Genomic DNA, 15,906 nt, shown 5'->3' on the forward strand with positions numbered 1-15,906 from the left:
AATGGAGGGAAAAATTGAAACACTGGAGTATATCAACCCAGTGTCTCACTGTTGGTATGTATTTTGTTAGGAAGAGCTTTTTGGTTTACCTTTTCTTCCTTTCAGAAAAGTAATTTTGAAAAAAACCAACCCTCAACTCACCTTATACTTTCAGACCCATAAACACTGGGTTTGGATTTGCTATGCTTCCTCTTTGGAAGTCTCACCAGCAGTCCAGTTGTGTGACCCAGGAGTTATTTCTCTATCTGGCAAGTAAGCCTCCAGACCTTATGGAGAGGAAGGGGCAGCTCTTCTCTGAGGTCAGCTGAAGGAGTCCAGAGTTCCATGGGAACAATGATGAAGGTTGCTGAGGAGATGAGCTCTCACACTAAATACCGTAGGCATGGAGTGTAGAAGCCCTGCGCCTCACTTGGTTCTGGATGTTCTTCATGGTTCTGGGTCAACAGGAGACTCAAGCACATACTGCCCCATACTCCCTGATTCCCATAGGACACATGCAGGGGCTCTACTCTAAATAAGGGATTAAGACTTGTATAGCACTGATCTCCTCTAAAAGAGCTGAAGCAACAGTGCCCAGGGGACTGGCTGTTAGAACCAGAGAGCAAGCTACCTGTGCATGGAGATATACTGTTAAAACCCTGAAGTATATATAATATACTGTATATATAATGTATGTGTGTATATATATATATACACGTATGCATGTAAATACATAAAATATGCATATCTATCTATTTTTTTCTTTCTCTTTTGAGAAAAAGAAGTAGCTACAGAAACTTGTAAAGAGAAGTCCTGGGAAATGACTGGGCACACCTGAGAGAAAAAAACCTAGAACTGTCAGAAAAAGCTGCTCAAGTCAAGCAGAATCCTGAGCCTTCGCACACCTACCTGCTTTTCTGCACATCACTCACACAAAGGGCTGCATAATCCCATCTCAGTATTGTGAGATACTGTACGTCCCAGGACAGGGGGGTAGCAGTTGGGCAAAGATGCCTCCTCCCAGCAGAAGCACAAGGGAAGTTGTACCTTGAGTGGGATTATCTCTTTTAGAGAGACGCGACGCATGATTTGCTGTATTCATTTGCATAAAAAATGCTCTCCCTGTGCATTGTGCTGGCCTCTGTCTTTGGTGTGTTACAGATGGAAGCCCCTTCTTCCCTAGCGTGGGAAAGGGGAGAGAGCAGTCTACAAGCTCTCCAGAGTACAAAGAGCCTGGAGCCTTGTATAATGAGAGACCTTTGCACCACTGCTTAAGTGGGACTAGGGGTGCGACTCTACCCAAGCTCTGAAGCACCACACAAGGACTTTGTTAACCCAGGCAGGACACATTTTCTACTATACATCTCTGGTAATATTTGAATCTCTCCACTTTCCTCTTGCCATGAACAACTATTGTAAAAGGCAAAGGCTCCAGCTCAATCGTGTGTGCTGTCCAATCAATATGCGGAGTTGTGGGGAGAACCCGGTCTGAATAACAATGACACAAATCCCAAAACAAGGGCCAAGATGGTGAAAATTAGTAATAGTTACACTGGAAGAGAAATTACTTTGATAAAACTATACACACAGAACATATTCATTATTGATTGATTGTTTTTTTTTCTCATGCTGTTGTAACAAATATATCACAGGGCCAGAAAAAGAGTAAGCAAAAACCTGACAGATAGATAGACAGATAAGGTATGATTGTACATGCATCCCTGCAGTAAACTATACTCAAGAAATCCCACAAAAATACAACAGCCAGTCTGCTAGGGTCCAATCCAGCACATGTCTGCAATCTCACCCATGGGAGCTGGTGTACTCTATCATCTGTTCTTTTCTGTGGCTGCTGCAAAACATAGTAGAAAATTGTACTGTCACCCAACTAAATAAACAGTGTGTTGGATCTGAAAGCAAAAGCTCAGCTGCTGGTATAAGACATGTAAACAGAAGAAAAGAGAGAGAAAATCCTTCCCATCTGCACTTTGATGAGTACAAAGTTAACGGTATGGAAATAAGGTTCTCTCTCTTTATATGTGCATATGCATGGAATAATTCACTGTATGGTTCCCGATTGCCTCTTGCTCTGCATTTATAGAGATCCTTATTTTGACAGCTTGAATCCCACATCTACTGACAAAGAGTCAGGACATTTCAGTCAGCCCTTGAAAAGCAATGCATTTGTGCTTGTGTACTGATGCTGAAATGTTAGTCAGCAATTTTAATGTCTATGAGTAGTAAGACTGCATTATTATGAAATGTGATTTTGCTCCTGTGAACAGTCAGTGTTACCAGAAACACAACACAAAAAACAGCACTGAAGAGTACTAGTATCCTGCATTGTAGTTTTTTCAAAATAATTCAGTTAGAAGATCTGAAAATTAATATAACAACAAATGTCATTCTAGAAAACTGAATATTTCAATCTACATATGATAAATACTTCTATAAAAGCCAAGTAGCATATCTAGGCTTAATTTGGGATGCATGTATTAGCAAATCCATGCCTATCTGCAGCTCTTGTTTTGTCACTAAGGCTAGACTTAGATGGCAAATCTCACTGAGTGAGCTTGGGACAGTTACTTTTAGACAAGGATTGAGCTGGCTCAGAAAAGTGCTCACTCAATCTATTTTGCTGCCAGTCTCTGCTCATGGGATTTTAGTGAAATCACCGCCAAGTCCAGCTGCCCTGCTGCTATTGCCATTCCTGGTGGAACTGCTGGCTGCCCTTGCAGAGGTGCATCACTTCTGTTTCCCAACTGCTCCCACAGTTGCTTGCTCTTTTGAAGCTGTTTTTACAACATAAACAAACGTTATCAGCTTCAACTACACAAATAGCCAAGTAATGACAAGCAATAAAAATAACCAACTCCAATCTCCTCCCAGTTCAGATTGGGAATTTATACACCTTTTGAACTATATCAAATCAACTTTACTCCAAAATGAGCTGGAAAACTCCAATTTTACTTAATATTGTATGCAAAAAAAAGGAAGCATAGAAATTATCTCATCCATATCCATGCAAGAGTAACTGATCATTGTTAAATTATTTCTCAAAGCCATTTTATGAATACGGAGGAAGAAGCACTTTCCTCTCTTATACAGATAACTCAGTGACTTTAAAAAAAAATTACAGAAGGTATGTCCCTTGCATCCGAATAAACCTTGTGAAAACCAAATAAAAATAATTAATCTGATGCAAGACACTGTGCAAAATGATACTGATAATGTAATTTAAAATTAAATAAATATTTTCATAGATCAGGTGATTTAACCGTTAACATTTCAAGATAGTATTACCACAGAATGCCAGGTTGGAAGGGACCTCAAGGATCATCTGGTACTACTTTCTAGGTACTACTATAGTTTATTATATATTAATTGCTGTATAGCTATGTTAGGATTATCATCTTCATCTGACTGCAACATTTTTGTCAGAAAAAAAAAAAGAGACTGAGCAAAGAAAAAAAACATGCTAAATACTGTATTTTAGGAATGTTGTGAAATTTGCCAAACAAACTATTCTATAAATATTTTTCATTCAGTTCTGAAACACACCACAATTTGTTCCCTAATGAATCAGAGTGACCTAAAATATTTAATTTCCTTGGAACTGACATTAACATCTCAGGAGTCTCATCAGTCAAGAAGACAGAGCCTTTTCAGTCCATTTGGAGTTCAGGATTACTACTGGCAAGAAATAAAAGAACCCCTTTGCAATTCAACCACCTGTGTGCCGAGTAGTTACAGCGCAAGATGTTGGAGTCTCCTCACTAAAATACCTTGAGCAAAATTGAACAGATAAATCATAATGATTTATAAGTTGGGACAGATGATCTATAAGTTGGGAAAAAAATTTTGGGTTCTGTGTGTTTGGGATGACTTCTGTTCCTCTAGTCTGTTCTTGCACTAGTGAAGACAGGGCTGCTACAACAGAAAAGAAAGTAAACTTCGAACAAAAAACCCTTTGTAATTCTAATCAGATAAATGCAAAAAACAAAATCCTAAGGAGAAGCTGCAGTAAAATTAACAGGTAATAATCTTGTCCTCCCTCAAAAAAAATTTCATAATAATATGTTACCATTTCTTACTACTATACATAAACACTGCAATGCCAAGTTTCATTTTATCATTTCTAAGCATTGTCAAAAGGGACTCAAAGCTCAAGATGCCATTTCTAAAATTCAAAGGCAGCAGCCTACCTGCTGGCCCTGTGACCTCCTTGTGATAATTTTAGATATAAAAATCAGTAAGAATGTGTAATGAAACAGCTTGCTATTAGTCATTGCTGATAAACACAATAACGGTACACTATTCACCTACCTTTTCTAGTTCAGGGCCTCCTTCTGCCGTCATCAGAACTGAACCCCTGAGACAGTCAGTCTGGTATCAACCCTGCAAATGCTGCTCAGATACTCAATCTGCTCAAAGAGACAGACTTGATGTTTGCTGTTTTAGTATATTTACATCTTCTTGATTCACAAAACCTGATCTTATTTCCATTGAGGTTTCACTCATCTGCAGAGATTGGGCAGACTAGGAATTCAGACCCAGAATTTAGGGCTGTATAGAAGGTGTTTTAGATCAGATTTGAATCTGCTAGTTCTCTTTGCAGAAGTTTTAGAAAGTTTAACCATTCATGTATAAATACTGGGCAAAGCTAAAATTTATACTGAGCTTCCCTTCCCCTGTTCTCTCAACTGACTGTGGCATCATGATTTCAGAGTAATGTGTAAGCACAGTGTGGCCTGGTTCACAGCTTTGTGTGAAGGAGCTGACTGATGGGAGGAGGGAATAGAGACAAAAGGGAAAAATAAGGGGTTATGCTGGGCTCTTAACCCAGTGGTTTGCAACCACTCCTTGCTGGCAGCAGGCTTTGACCAGAGTGTTGTCAGGAGCACTGGAAACAAAGTGGATGAGAAACCCTGGAGTATTTTTTATATATATATATATGTATGTATGTATTTATGTATGTATATATATTGGAATTTACAGCTCTCACTGTTAAAAATGGGAAGGAAGGAAGCCTTTTACTCTTCACTCCCTATTAGCCTGTTTTTTAGCTAGAGCTAGCACAGGCTGTTCCTGGGACAATTAAGTCCTCCACTACCAACAAACTAGTTCATCTTAAAGCAGGGAAGATTCTGTCTTTCAGGAGCACTTGCTTATCTCAGAAATGCCTGCAAGGCTAGAGTGCTCCTGGGCAAGAAGGGTCATGTCACCATGGGGGCAGAGCAGGGCAGGAATGGAAAGGCAGCCATTTTGTTCAGAGGTGACAAAGTCCACCATAACATGGTACAGGGAGAAGCAGAGGGGGTCACTTTACCTGCCTATTTCACCATGTCTCTGTCCCAGCTGGGATACTGGCTATATTAATTACTGAAAGCAAGAAGAAAAATTCTGCAAAGATTATGTTTCAGGCTACCTGCCTCTATACTGGAGAGCAAATACGCTGACATCATTAATATTAACATTAAGGATACATAGGAAAGCAATTCACATGAATAAAGCACACAGTTTGAAATTTGTTTTTGCAAGAATGGGAACTGGAGTTAGCACTGTCTATGAGAAAGGATGCTCTGGCAGCAAAAACACATTGTGTATAGATTCAGCTCTTGATCATGCTGCCACCAACCAGTATGACTTTGAAAAAGTCACTTGGGGATGTGATTTCTGCAACTCTCATCTGCATAAGCTATGCTACTTTTACAAGCACATTTAATTGAAGCATAGACAGAATTCTTCAGCTCAAATAAACACAATAATTGTATCTGCAAGCACAACATCTCTGTAGAAAATGGAGCATTGAACACTATGTCACATCGCTCAGGTCTAGGCTTCCTATTTCATCTTCTTGCACTTCATAGGTCGTACAAAGTGGCCTGGCAACAGAATGGGCAGAGAGCTCTCTGAAGTAGGAAATCTTTGCCCAGAGGTTGCACAAGGATTCTTAGGCATTTACTATCAACTTTGCAAACCGGGGGGGCAAGGTCAGAGTAAAGCATGATCTGCCTGATCTTCATCTAGAGAAACACACCCTCCTAAATAATGAATGTAACTGCTGTTGTAAATTGTACTGTGAACCAATACATTTATGACTGCATCCAGCAGTGACAGTGTGGGAAACTTATTTCAGAGCCAGGTTATCTATACCTGTCTTCTAATCTCAGATGTAAAATGAAGACTGCTTACATACTTCATGAAGAAATGAAGGATCAGCCTAAGGTTTGTAAATACTTTAAGATTGTCCAATTTGGAAAGATTGCTGAGTACAAATACAAACTGTTCCGAGTTGCAACAGTTTTACTTCCTTCTGCATTGGATGTTGACAGATCTCAGATAAAGACTTGTCACATGTGCTCACTAATGGAATAATCTCTGATCCCTGCTCGTCCAGGGGCAGCAATATTGAACAAGGAGTGCATCAGATGCTGATTTTCCTTCTGCTGTTTTTACTTTTGAAAGTCTCTGGTCTCAAGCAACATCAGAGGGTCAGGCAAGCATCACACAGCCTACAGAGAGATAGTTAATACTATAGTCATAGATGACAGTATTATTAATTTTGCATTTCTAAACAATGCCAGAAGATATCAAACACCTCTAGAACCTCTGACCTAAACACTGCAACACTGTTTATAGCATCAACTAGCATTTCTCAGGGAAAAAAAAAATTCATTTTCTTAAAATGATCACAAGCACTTCTCAGTCGTGTGGGTTACAAGGCAGAGTTTTGCTTCCCATTTCCTGAATCAAGTGGCTTAGCACAGATTAACTATAGTCCCACAAACAGTTTAACCCATTAGAAGCTGGCATTGATGATGGAAGAAGCAATTCACCCTGTCTCATCTTCAGCCACTCTGACCCTCTCTTGCACTAGCCCATATTACCATGTGGCTCAGCACTGAAGACTCAGAATTCAGGTGAAAACAAGCCCAAAAGCTACAAAATTATTCATTTTAGCACTGCTGGTTTAATGCACTCAAGTTATTTGTGAAACTAAAGCAGAAGAAATAAAAACTGTGCTCATTAACAGTACTTAAAAAGAAAATGTAAAAGCAGGCTTAGCATAGATAAAGAAAAAAGCCCACCTTGTTACCAGTAGATGAAGTTTTGTTTCTTTACTAATTCAGAGAGTGTATATTGCAGAGACTACTGTATTATCTGCAAGACCTAGGGGGTGTCTACTGATGGGGTTTTTACACCACCTGGTATTGGATTCAGAAGTTAGACCATCAGGATCTCACAATTTCCTCTGCTCTGTGCATGGAGAGGCAGACACTGCCCATCAATGTCACATCACAACTTCGATGCCATGGGTGGGATTTAGTTCACCTAGCTCCAGGCATCTATTTCTCAGCCAGTATTCAAATAACCAACGAACTTCAACCAGGTAACCTGAACTCAGATGACAACTTGAAGGTGAGGCAGATCTTGCTATAGAAGTGGTTTTTTTTCTCTCCATTAGTGGAATCTCTGTGATGTAGACATGGACTCATAAATGCCAGCATTTGTCAGGTGAAATTCTGCTGTTTGTCTCTCAGGCACCTGAATTCCCTACTATTTTAGGTTCTTTTTTCTTTTAGAACATTGTTAATAATGTTTCAGTGAAGCAAATTTTAGGGAGGAAGGAAGGATGGGACACAACATGACACATCACAGCCCTAAACTCATGATTTTTTATTATTCTGTCAAAATGTAAAAAGTGTGAGTCCTCTTTTAAAGGCATATAAACAGTATGCTGTGACACAAGTTTTCCAAAGAAACCCTCATTGCACCTTTTAAGCTGTCAGCCTAGCTAGTATCCATGGAAGTGTTCAGCTAACATCACTGCCTTCTATTGAGAATTGAACAACTGTGTCCTGCATAATTATCTGCAATTTATTCCTGAATTACAGCATCCCTGCTATTTCCAAAATTAGTCTTCTCTACTGTATTTGCTAATCTCAAGTAGTTGTGAAGTAGTTGCTTCTCCAAATGCCTGGGTATGTGAGCTCCTGGAGAGTGGAGACAGATAAGCTCTTTCAAAAAACTGGAAGAGAAATAAAACTAGAACATCAAAATACAATGGATCTGATTTCTCTGTGTTACTCCCAAGTTATGTATTATATCACTTGGATCATGGCAGTTAAACAGATGCAACCTGGGTGTGACACAGAAGAAATTAGGCCTTTTGTAATTTGGGTCCATCCCCTTTACTACAGCAAAAGTAATTTTGGCATGCCTTTTAAAAATAAATATGGAAACATCTGTATCTTAAGGAATAAGTGGTGAAAATCTGGGTATTGCAGAGACATGCAGTCTGAAGGCCTGGAGCTAGACATGGTGCTATTTGTATTTGCCTGAAATACAGCACATAGACCAAAAGCAGCACTTTGAAGGAAGTAAAATGATCTGCTCTCCTGAATGAAATTTGCAAACACCCTGTTTCAGCATTTAGCCCTAATTTAAAGCACTGGCCAATTCAACAAATAGTCTATTCATTTCTAAAGAAATTCTGTGCCTCCAGTAGGTTTCTAGACTAGATGGTGCCCTAAGGAACCACAGCACTGTCTGCATTACACTTCTGTTACACTTCTGTTACAAAAATGTTTGATACAATATGTGGACAGTACTGATGAAGATTTGTGGAAGTGGTACTTACTATTAGTGTTTCCTGAATTTTAACAAAGAGGACTGTAGACTTCAGAAAAGAAAAGAAACCTGAACTTCATTACTCTGTCTTCTCTCCCACACACTTCTAGCCAAACAACAGTATTACTGCAACATCCCTTCAAAAATATTTACATAGTATCAGTGGGAAGGCAGTTAAGCAACAATCCTTGTGCATGCCTGAACATTTGGCTGAGGTAAAAAACAAATAAAGTTGGCAAATATCTTTTTACTATCTATTCCAATTACAACAAGTGACAAATGTTTGTGCTTTTGCAGAAATGGAAAACAGAAAACTTATTTTCTAAGGAAAGGAAACGCTACTGGAAAGACAATAATGTTTTCAGTTATGAAGCAACTGGAGCCCACCTTCAAATTTCCATTTCAGTGAGCAGGAGTAGGTTCATTTAATGAAATACAGAATTTGCATGCTGGCATGCATGTCTTTCTTTGGTAGATGAACAGTATGACAGTTTTAAAGATACCTTTAATATAATAGATTTTACTTTAACGAAAATCGTGTAGATAACTTGAAATAGCACCTCATCAGGAGAAAGAGAACTGCTGAGCTATTGACTTAATGTGTAATTATTGCTAAAAATCTATTGGCTTTGGGATCAGAGGAATGGAGGGTGGTGATGTCAATATCTGAAAATGCCTCTGAAGCTATTTGTGGAAGAGGTGCTAGCAGACCAGATATGAATGGCAGAAAATTACCAGAAAGTATGCTTAGAATAGAATAAATACACAGATAGTAATACAGGCTAACAGGGAAGTTAAATGTGGCTTTTGGAGGCCAAGTTCTTTGAATGATGATGCAAATTGGGTGATTTGGCTGACACAATGTACTTTCACTTCAGAAAGCTTCTGATGAAGCTATCTATATCACACTCAAACTCTGTTGTCAATGAGGAAAACCAAAAAAGACATAAAGAAATAAAAACGTCTTTTCATTGCTAACTAAAAATGAAAAAATAAAAAGGTTAGAAATAATTGGTTGCTTTTTACAGTGGATGGATATTACCTGACATTCTCACAGTTGTATGTTAAATATAAATGATCTGGAAAATGGAAGAATAAAAAGGGACAGAGTTTTCTAATTATATTAAATTACAGAGGTTAATAAAAACAAAAACTGACTGCCAATTGCTGCAAAAGGACCTCACGATGCTGAAAGAGCATAAGATAAAACCAATAAATACAGTCAGACACACTGAAAAAAACATCCTTTACTCTCAGGTAATTCACTACTTCCTACAAGATTCCTAAGACTCAGTTTTCACAGTACAAGAAGTACAGCCAAATAAATAATCCAGTAGCAAATTTATAACAAGAATCATAGTATCATCGGGGTTGGAAGGGACCTCTGAAGATCATCAGGTCCAACCCCCCTGCTGCAGCAGGAACACGTAGGGCAGGTCACACAGGAGTGCATCCAGACGGGTCTTGAAAGTCTCCAGAGGAGACTCCACAACCTTTCTAGGCAGCCTGTTCCAGTGCTCTGTCACCCTCACAGTAAAGAAGTTTTTCCTCACGTTGAGGTGGAACATCCTGTGCTGTAACTTGGTGCCATTTCCCCTTGTTCTATCACAGGGCACCGCTGAAGAGACTGGCCCATTCTTGACATCCACCCTTCAGATATTTGTGGATATAGGTGTGTTTTCACATACTCCACAGTTAAACTTTGGAACTCATTGCTACAAGATGCTTTTAATATCAAAAGACCAAATTATTACAAAGGAATGCAAAAGACAACTAGTGGCAAAAAAAGACCCTTGGACGATATTCATTACAGAATTGCAATGCAGTATGTTCCATGTGTCTGCATGATGAATACCTCACAGGAAGCTGAAATGGAATACTGTCTGCTTACCCTGTTCATAAGTTTATTTCCTGTATATCCCACGTTGGCCACTGTCAAAGAAAGGATACTGGACTGTAAGTACCTTTGACTCAATATATTTCTATTATTGATTAGAATAGGGCTTAGTTAAACCTCCAGAGCTGAACACTTCTGCTTGCAAAGAATGCAGGGTGGAAACCATCCTGAAAAGGCTCTAACAAACATTCAAATTAAAAATCCTAAGAGACTAATTCTAAAATAAGCAATGAAGAAAAGATGCATTAGTTGATCTGACACTTGGAATCCACCACATCTAACCTCCAGACGAGATTAATTACTCTTTATAGATCCCCATTTTTTTCCCTTGACTATAAAGGCAGTCCAAGTAACTTGTTCAGATGTAGAAGTCTTCACTAGATTTGTCTAAATTGAGACCAGATGAATCCCACAGCCCTGGAGTCTAACTGAAGACGTACTTAACTTTATCTGTACCTCTTCTGCAAACCAAAATCCTCTGTGCAGTGCAATATTTGCAGTCCAAGTTACTTTGAAGAAATGCAAGGACAATTTTAATGATAAATAACAAATCTTGAGCTTGCTGAACCTCAATGTCAAGCAGTGGTGTAAATATGCTGCAGCTACTTACATCGGTTTTAGGTCGGGCTCCAGTTGACCCTGGGTAAGGTAAACAGTCTAGATCCTGGTAATCTGCTCTTCTATTTTTCCAAGATTCTTTTTCTTGATGACCTCCATAAAAGCCTGTCTCCACCTGAACAGGGCACTGTAAGAGAATTTTAAAAACCCTGTAAATAAAGGCAAGTCATAAATATTTTTAATGTGAACTGCAAGATAAAAACATTGGAATTTCATCTTTTAAAGCCTTTTTTTTTTTTCTTTTCTCTGACATAAAGTGAACATTTGGCCTCAATCTTTTTTCTTAAAAAATACCTGATACATCATTTTCACATTTTGCTAAGGCATCCAGATATTATGTGAAGCTATTTTCTTACAGCTACTACACACAAAAGAAGAACTAATAAATAGCAGTATACCTTCCTCTTAGTATCAAGGCACTGAATCACCTCTACCTGAGAAAGATAAATTGATTTATTCAAATGACTTCAAACTATCTTTTAATTTATTTCAGCTTCTTCTTTCTAATTTAAACAGAAGCCCAGCAAACTCCCCTTTTTCAATTCACATACACTAAACTTTCAAAGTTCACTTTTTTTTGTCCCCCAGACCTGGGGAGATCTCCCTCCCTCACCATTTTTACAAAGTGCATGTCCTAACTCTGGGCCCGTGTGCACCCCCCACTGAATTTAGTGCCAGGAAGAGGCTGACTGCACAGCATTCCCCTACGCATCCTGGTTTGCCTCAAAAGAATGATGAGGTGTGTGAGTAAGGAGCAAGCCTTGCTGTAATCCAGAAGAATCTACACTGGGAACAAAGGAGGACCACAGGTGTACAGCAAAGCAGTCCCCCAAGCTGTTTCTGGCTGTTCTCCTTCACAGGAGGACAAATTTGCTCCTAGTATTTAACAACAACTGCATAATTTCCAGTCAGTATATTTTTAAGGTTGTAAAATAAGGAGAATTTGCGAAGTTGAAAAAAGAATCTGTATGGGGGCCCTAAGAAGTTTGAAGTTACTGTTCTACTGCAAAAGAATGAAGAGAATGTGTAAGCTAAAGACAAATTTTTGTTCAAGGAAAGGCATATAGTATCATAGAATGGCTAGGGTTGGAAGAGACCTTAAAGATCATCTAGTTCCAACCCCCATGCATGGGCAGGAACACCTCCCACTGGATCAGGTCACTCAAAGCCCCATCCAACCTGGCCTTGAACACCTCCAGGGAGCAGGCATCCAGAACCTCCCTGGGCAATCTGTTCCAGTGTCTCATCACACTTACAGGAAAGAACTTTTTCCTAATGTCCAACACAATATCTCTAATACACAACAGGTTTATTATAATCAAACAGGATTTCTATGTCACTATCCATGAATGATGGACTAAAACTGGAAAACGTAATTCTCATTCTTCGTATCTGCTTTTTTTTTGTACTGAAACTGAGTACTAGGCATCAAATGGCAACAAAGCAAATACATGAGCCAGCAGTGAAATAACGCTGTTTACAGCAAGTGTGTTTTACCTCTTCTCTCTCATTTACAAAGTACCAGTTTCTATACTGCTAAAAAAGACTTTTTTTTTTTCTTTTCCTTAGGAAAGGCACAAGTTTTAGAGGAGCAGCACTGTTAATTGCAGCTTTCCAAAGCTAGAGATTTTGCTGTTAGTACATTCAGATAGCCCAGCTTTTTGTACTGATAGCATGTTTTTATAGCATTGGTGAGGGAATGTTTCAGAAAATAATTTTATGCTAGTTCAATTTTAAATACCTTTTCTGGATCAGATACTGCTGCTGTGTAATGCTGTTTCCCACTAAAAAAAAAAAAAATGACTAGCAGTAACATGCAATTTGCCCAAATGAAAAGAATGACCAAGGGAAGTTAAACCTCTTAGCATTTTCCTAAAAGTTATTATGTTTTGGAAAATACCTTAAATTTGTTCACTAAAATACTGCAAGATCCCCTACTGTTACCCAGTAAGCCCCATAACATTTATTCACCCAGTTAATTTTAATTAACTAACAAATTGCATCAGTCTCCTCTGGCAAGTGCTCCAGCCTCATCACAAAGGCCACAGCAGGTGAAAGCAGGGACTGGGAGAACAAAGCATCCCCACTACAGGAGAACAAGTTTTTGACCATCTAAAAAACCTGAAGGTGAACAAGTTTATGGCACCTGATGGGATTCACCCACAGGTCCTGAGGGAGCTGGCAGATGCAGTTGCTAAGCCCCTGTTCATCATATTTGAGAGGTCATGGCAGCCTGGTGAACTACAGGCCAGTCAGTCGCACCTCTGTGCCTGGCAAGATCATGGAACAGATCGCCCTGAAAAATCTGCTAAGGCACATGGAAAATAATAAAGTGACTGGTGACAGCCAACATGGCTTCACTAAGGGCAAGTCATGCCTGACCAATCTGGTGGCCTTCTACAACAAGGCTACAGAGATGGTGGATGGTGGCAGAGCAACTGACATAATCTACCTGGATTTGTGCAAGGCATTTGATACTGTCTCACATGACATCCTGGTCTCCAAACTTACAAGGCACAGATTTAACAGATGGACCACTTGGTGGATAAGAGATTGGCTGGATGGCCACACCCAGAGAGATGTGGTCAGTAGTTCAGTGTCCAAGTGGAGGCAGGTGATGAGTGGTGTTCCTCGGGGTCAGTACTGGGACCGGTGCTGTTTAACATCTTTGGACACATGGACAGTAGGATTGAGTGTATACTCAGCAAGTTTGTTGACCATACCATACTGTGTGGAGTAGCTGACACCATAGAGGGGAGGGATGCCATCCAGAGGGACCTTGCTTGACAGGCTGGCGAGGTGGGCCAGTGCCAACCTCATTAAGTTCAACAAGGCCAAGTGTACCTAGGTTGGGGCAACCTCAAGCACAAATACAGGCTGGGGGAAGAATGACTGGAGAGCAGTCCTGAGGAGAAGGACTTGGGGGTGGTAGTTGATGAGAAGCTCAACATGAGCTGCCAGTGTGTGCTGGAGCCCAGAGAGCAGCTGCATCCTGGGCTGCATCAAAAAAGTGTGGCCAGCAGGGCCAGGGAGGTGATTCTGCCCCTCTGCTCTGGTGAGGCCATACCTGGAATAATGTGTACAGTTCTGGTGCCCTCAGCACAGGAAAGACATGGAGCTGTTGAAGATGGTCCACAGAAGGGCAACAGAGATGATCAAAGGCTGGAGCACCTGTGCTATGAAGACAGGCTGAGAGAGTTGGGGCTGTGCAGCCTGAAGAGAAGGCTCCAGGGAGACCTTAGAACGGAGTGATAGGACAAGGGGTAATGGTTTTAAACTGAAAGAGGGGGGATTTAGGCTAGACATCAGGAAGAAATTCTTCACCATGAGGGTAGTAAGGCACTGGAATAGGTTGCCCAGGGAGGATGTGGATTCCCCCTCCCTGGAAGTGTTTTAAGACCAGGCTGGATGAGGCTTTGTGCAGCCTGGCCTAGTGTGAGGTGTCCCTCCTCATAGCAGGGAGGTTGGAACTTGATGATCTTTAAGGTCCCTTCCAACCTTAACCATTCTATGATTCTATGATTTTCCTCAATATGATATTTGAGCAGATGCACTTCTTTTCATCAGGTCACATCTTTGCAGAAGCATCAGAGTTTGCTTTACTTTAACTACAGAATCATAGAACTGCTTTGGTTGGGAAAGGCCCTTAGGATCATTGAAAATGGTGATTTTGGCATTGATGTTAAAAGCATCTTAGAAATCTTTTGGGACTTACCAAACAGATGAAACCACTGGTAAGAGAAAAAAGTGTGCCGAGACCAGTGAGACTGAGCATTTTAAGCATGACCTTCTTTTTAGCACAGGCTTTTGGTGGGGGATTGTGTCCCAGGAATATGTGCCCAAAGTCCTGGCCTCTGTACTCAAGTTGTCTTGCCACTAGACTTCAATAAGAGAAGAAAAAGCATCTGGGATGCTGTGTTGGCATTCTCTATGCAATGCCTTTTGATGTTGTTGTTCTTATGTATCAAAGAGCATTTGAAAACTTTATTTGGATTTGGTTTTCTGCTGTCTATATACTACATGCTCTTCACTGACTGCTCCAGGAATGGATTTGAAGTCCAGTAACCTATGATGTTCAAGTCATCAAAGAATGATACCTAACCAAACCCTGGATTTTGCCTTAGTAGGGTAGACACAGTAATAAAATCATAGGTGTTTGGATCACTGATTAGCAAAACCAGACTGTCTCACAACCAGAACTGCTTGAACTCTGATGTCTTGGATTTAACTTTCAGGCAGAAAAGCAGATTACATTGCCACCGTTTTTTGACAGAAGACACCGAGCAGTCTCCTATAAGAAGACAGAAGACTGTGCATTAATAGACAACTTAATGAATAAATTAATTCAGTTGGACAGACCTGGTTCTGACTTGCTGACACATACAATAAGAAAGAAATGAGAGACAGGCATGGCCACTCTTACTAACACTCTGCAGAGTATGAAAAGGTGTACTGCAAAGTGCAACAGTGAGATGCACGATCCTAAATTACCAACCTTGAGGGACACAAATGTTTATAGTGTTCATTATATTACAGATCCACACAGACATTTACTTAAAGAATTTGCTTTTACAAAACAAAGTAGCATTGAAGGAGCAGCAATAGCAAAAGCTTTCAAACACCCAACTTTCAGGAATGTCAAGCCAGCACTAACATTCAGAGCTGCATACCCAAACAACTTCATCTTAAGAACTGACTTTAATCACAGCCTAAAGCAGAGAACAAGCACTCTTATTTCTCACACTGCTCACTCTCTACTCACTTACTTCTGTATAAAA

The 15,906-nt window shown here is 39.9% G+C and overlaps 1 protein-coding gene across 2 annotated transcripts in view; it reads right to left on the reverse strand.

The window, feature by feature from the left end:
- Positions 1-15,906, reverse strand: part of STARD13 (StAR related lipid transfer domain containing 13) — a 303,125-nt gene that overhangs the window by 204,497 nt on the left and 82,722 nt on the right. For both annotated transcript variants that reach the window (XM_051630188.1, XM_051630178.1), the window contains exon 4: positions 11,121-11,255. In XM_051630188.1, the coding sequence (XP_051486148.1) occupies positions 11,121-11,255 (135 nt within the window). The remainder of the gene's footprint in view (positions 1-11,120; positions 11,256-15,906) is intronic.

This window comes from Apus apus, chromosome 1, assembly GCF_020740795.1.
Source record: "Apus apus isolate bApuApu2 chromosome 1, bApuApu2.pri.cur, whole genome shotgun sequence".
NCBI classification, from domain to species: Eukaryota; Metazoa; Chordata; class Aves; order Apodiformes; family Apodidae; genus Apus; species Apus apus.